The sequence below is a fragment of the Culex quinquefasciatus genome, chromosome 2, assembly GCF_015732765.1.
Source record: "Culex quinquefasciatus strain JHB chromosome 2, VPISU_Cqui_1.0_pri_paternal, whole genome shotgun sequence".
In the NCBI taxonomy this organism is placed as follows: Eukaryota; Metazoa; Arthropoda; class Insecta; order Diptera; family Culicidae; genus Culex; species Culex quinquefasciatus.
In genome coordinates, this window is record NC_051862.1 from 120,617,029 (window position 1) to 120,621,889 (window position 4,861).

At 48.5% G+C, this 4,861-nt stretch overlaps 1 protein-coding gene across 1 annotated transcript; it reads left to right on the plus strand.

Moving 5' to 3' along the window:
* The first annotated feature begins 1,282 nt into the window (after positions 1–1,282).
* LOC6043623 (dynein heavy chain 1, axonemal) lies at positions 1,283–4,337 on the plus strand. Its single transcript, XM_038255420.1, has 3 exons — positions 1,283–1,397; positions 1,454–2,398; positions 2,454–4,337. Exons 2-3 carry the CDS (start codon positions 1,649–1,651, stop codon positions 4,317–4,319), a joined length of 2,616 nt encoding a protein of 871 aa, XP_038111348.1. The 5' UTR covers positions 1,283–1,397; positions 1,454–1,648; the 3' UTR covers positions 4,320–4,337.
* Positions 4,338–4,861: the final 524 nt, after the last annotated feature.

Here is a 4,861-nt window from a genome sequence, read left to right on the forward strand (position 1 = left end):
AAGCCATCCACTTTAATAAAAACGACCCCCGGTCTATTGTGGTCTCTATTGCAAGAATCTACTCAAAACCTAGGAGTCCAAAGGCTTGAATGGGTAGAGCACCCAAACCTACTTCCACCCCAGGGTTCGAACTGACTACCTTTGGATTACGAGTCCAACCGCCGCCAGCGATTCTACCGGGGCAGGCTTGGTTTGGTGTGTTGTTTGTACTTATAGCAGAGAGACGACTCCCACACCTGGAATGACTTAACGGCCTAACAACAACCAAGGGGAAGGTTGGAGCAGATGGAAATTGAACCCATGATCATCCGCTTACAAATCGGACGGCTTAACCATTCGGGCAAGCCTGCTGCCACGAGAGAGCACACGGGCATCGAATTACAAATGAAGTTAAATTAGATTTAGATTTTTTCAATAAGTTTTAATAAGTCTGAAATAATTCATGAACAAATAAAGTAATACAAAAAAGTATTTCCCGTTGCCTTCCGAAATAAATTGTAGTCAGCAAAAAAGTATCACAAAAAAAACTAAGTGCTACGATAGGTTTATGTTAAATTCATGCACTTAATAGCAATGTAAAATAATTCTGCTCTAGATACATGATTGCGTCGTGACCGAGGCCTCTGATCCGATGGCAGGACGGGGCCGGTGGCAGCAAAGCGACACATGACTGGCTTGGACGCGAAAATAGGACACATATCGGAAGTAATTTTCATATTCATGACGTCGGCGGAATTTATGGCTTATTTTGAATGTCGGTTACATATACCATCAACGCCGACTCGCTCGCTACTGATGTTATGCTGTGAGAACATGTTTGTGTAAGTATACGCGCACACACACACACAGCGTCACACAAGCACATGCTGTGAATGCATTTAGTGAAAAATATGAAAATTAATTTAAACATGTTTCACCGAGGAAAATTTATTGCTCGTGAGAGCGCATAACCGCTGTACTATTCGCGCTGACGACGTGACGTGAAGTTATGAGACATGTTACATAGTGAGCTTTGAATTTGGCAGCCAGTAGGCGGTTAGTGCGGTTTTCCCCTATCGTGGTTTGGGAATAGTGGTTGCAGTAGGCCGTGACGGAGAAAAAAAGTTTATTGGGCACGAATGCGTGCTCTCTGTTGGGAGATAAGGTGAAGTAAGCTTGGAAAATTAATGCTTTGAAACTTTCATGTTTGGGGTTTTATGAAACTCATCAAAATAAACATAGTAGGCCATGACAATTGAAACGCCAGAGAAGCTGAAGTTTTGAAAATGTCGTATCCAGAGCTTGACTGGCGAGCTTCGTTCCAACAAGATTTCAAAGCACGAAAAAGCCTTTTTGAGGCCAGCTTGTTGTCCAGGAAGTCCATCCGGCTATCGATATCGCCAACGATCTTCTCCGATGTTAGTTACTTGACTTCCGAATTCTTTCTATTCTTTAGTCGATATTATCCCAAAAGGTCTCAAGATCCAACAAGTTCCAATTCATCTCTCGACTCATTCCAAACCTCTCGGAGGTGGCCCAGCTGGAAGCTATCCTTTGGCGCAACGGCATCAACAAGGATCAGCTAACCCAGCTGGATCCGCTACCACAGTTGATATCCACCGAGTCGTTCCTGCCGCTCGAGTGGTTCGACGATTACGACTACGATCCGATGTCCGTGGAGCGTTGGCTTTCGATTGAGGATCTGAAAGGGTTTGCCTTAGTTCAGGACTTCGAGTCACGCGAATGGACTTGGACGCCAGTATGTGTCGTAGATTACGACGCGGACAAGCTCCGCTGGATCGTTGAGGTCGGTGGACAGGTTTGGGAGATTCCACGGATTCGACTGTATTTGCTGTACGAAGATCCCGGACAGTACAGCAAACGGATTCTTTTCGCCGTGGAGCAGCGAAACTACGCGGAAAACTATTTGAGATATTCTTACCTGTCCCGATTGGTGGATGTTGGCGAGTACTTTGAGATGATCGAATCTACCCGGGACCGGTTAATCGAGCGATCGAGTCCGGACGTGTTCGAAGCGTTCAACGCCGTGTACCGCAGGTTCCACATCGGCCTGTCCATGAACGTGTGTCTGGAGCAGAACGAGTGGCTTAACATTCAACCCGTTCACATGGTTTGCTACAAGAGTCTGCCATTTTGCGTGGATGAGCTGCGCGCGTTGTACAGCTTAGGGGAGCGCTTTGCGCTGATCAAGCGAATCATACTGCTGAGCCATCCGGCGGTCTACAATGCTTTGCGATTGGTGCACTACGAGTGCGATGTTGTGAGGGAGATGTCTCTCTTTGTTACGGAGTTCCCCGAGCCTCAAACCCTGGCAGCGTTCAAGGAGGCAAACGAGGAGCAACTCGGGAAGGTGATGCAATATCTGCAGAACGCGTGGATTGAGCGGACAACGATGCAGGTTTGATCGTTATTTCTTTATTCAAGATCATGATTTAGACCAGAGATTTTCTTAGGTCCACAAGTCCCTGCTGAACGTCGGTCGCGGCTGGTTCAACATATCCATCACCAGCTGGACCATCTACCAGTTCATGAAGCTGTACCGTCTGGTCGAGCAGATCAAGCACCGAATGCAAGCCGCCCTTCGCGATCTCGTCTTAACCTCAACGGATGTGTTCTGCCACCGCCTGTGCGATCCCTGCGAGTTGACCCTCCCGATAGACGAGAACTACTCGTGGGAGGGCAGCTTGATCGAGTCTCCGTTCGAGTCGGGCAAGACGCCCGTGTTCTACCTGCTGCTGCACATGGGCGAACAAGCTCCCTACTTCTCAACCGATCCGGACGAGTTCCTGCCGTGTTTGGAGACTCTGTTTGTGGAGTTTGTTGAGCAAACGCACGACGTGCACCTGATCGATCCGTCGCTGTTTGGCTCGCTCATCTTTGCGCCCAACTTGTTCCTGTCTTCGATGGGATTGAGAGATCCGACGATCTGGGGGAGGAGAGATCACCTGCGAATGTCTTACCGGCAGTGTGTGATCCCGCTGAAGGCTTACGCCACTCGCTACACTGAGTTCAAGACGCTCTTCTTCACCAACATTACGGAGTACGTAGAAGAGGTCAAGAGCACCAAGACTTCGCTTCAGGTAAAGGAGGAGATCTCACTACAGATTCGGATGCGGGAGAGTTTGGAGCGAACGCTCCCACTCAGTATCGTGATTGGATCCTTCTGGATCGACGTACTGCCCCTCCGAACGGCGTTAATCCAGAAGAGAGCAGATCTTACGGCGGCCCTTCTGAAGATGTTGACCGAGCGGCTTCGCGACAAGACCTCGGATATTGTGTTCGACTACAACGAGATCATCGAACGAATGTGCGAGAAGCCGGCCTCGATCGAGCACATCTACGAGATCCGCGAGTTTATGGACACCATTCCGGAGCTGCTGCAGCAGCTGGAAGAGCGCATGAAGACGGTGGTGTTCGAGTACGAGATCTTGGACCACTTCCGGTACGCGCTTCCCGACGCGGACTTTTACCAAAAGTGGACGGCGCTGGGAATGCCAAAAGCGATTCTCAATCAGATCGAGTCGGTGCACGAGTTCCACGAGGGCGAGGTGGACAAGTTCCGGAAGCAGCAAGTGAGTGACGAAGCTGGGTTCGCAAGTAGGGTGGAGGAGATCAACGTGCACATCTCCAAGTTTACGACGGTTTATGACGTGGCCAAGGTGACGGAAGTGTCGATCGAGGTGAAGAAGCTTTGGAAAACGATCAACGAGCTGTTTCAGTATGGGGAAACGCTCAACAAACGACAGGAGCTATTCGAGATGGCGGCGATCGACTTGTCCAGCTTGGTTGAGCTGAAGGAGAGCTTTGTGGGTTACAAGAACATGTGGATCTTCGCCGCTGAATACAGCAATGTTGAAGAAAGTTGGCGCAAGAATCCCATATCCAGCGTGGAAACCGAAGTGGTCGCTCGAACCTTGTTCCACTACAAAAAGTGTTTCGGGGATCTGCTCGATCCGTTCGAAGATCAACCCCAGATCCAGAATGTCATTCGGACTTTCCTCGCACGAGTTGAGCAGTTTGAACCACACATCGCCATCATCGAACTGCTTCAACATCCCCTCCTGGAACCAATCCACTGGAATCAACTTGCCAAGGCTGCCGGAATCAAGGTAAAGCTCTCAGTGGCGGCAAACTTCGAGCTGTTCCTGGAAAACCACATCGAACAACATTCGGAACTGTTGCGGGATATCATTGCGAAGGCCGAAGAACAAAAGGAAGAACTGGAGCGAATTAAAGCTGCCGAAGAGGAAGAACGTCGCAAGGTTGAGGAATTCAACAAAAATCGAGAGCTCAGGCGACTGAAGCGAACTGAAATTTAATTGTGCATTCAAAACGTTCCAATAAATATATAAACTGCATCGATTTATCATCCAAACATACCATCCAAAAATCTCTCAAAACTAAATTCAAATATTTGTACGACTCGTCGGCAAACCAACGAGGAAGCAACAGTTTCCATTCATCTAGAGCCGTAATTGAATCGTTATTTTCTCATAACTTTCGTCAAACTTTGTTCGTTTATTCGGGCGGGGAAAAACTTTGCCGGGAATCGTTCCCAGGAGTTAGTCTATTCACAACCCTAGAATTTCCTATTTGTACAGCCTCTCCCTTTGGAAATCTCTTCATTTCCGATCAAATCGGTCGATTTTCGTCGAAGTCTTCCGCAGTCAGTCTGCTCAGAAATGCTAGCCTCTTGGTCTGGATGAGGGATGAGATGAGTTGTGGAACGTCGTCGTCGTCGTCGATGGCAAAAGCCCCAAAATCATCCTTTATTCACCCCCAACCCTTGGCATTACTTCTTACAACCAACCGACGAATTGATAGGAAAGTTAGTTCGGGAACTGTATGTGCGATGGTGTGG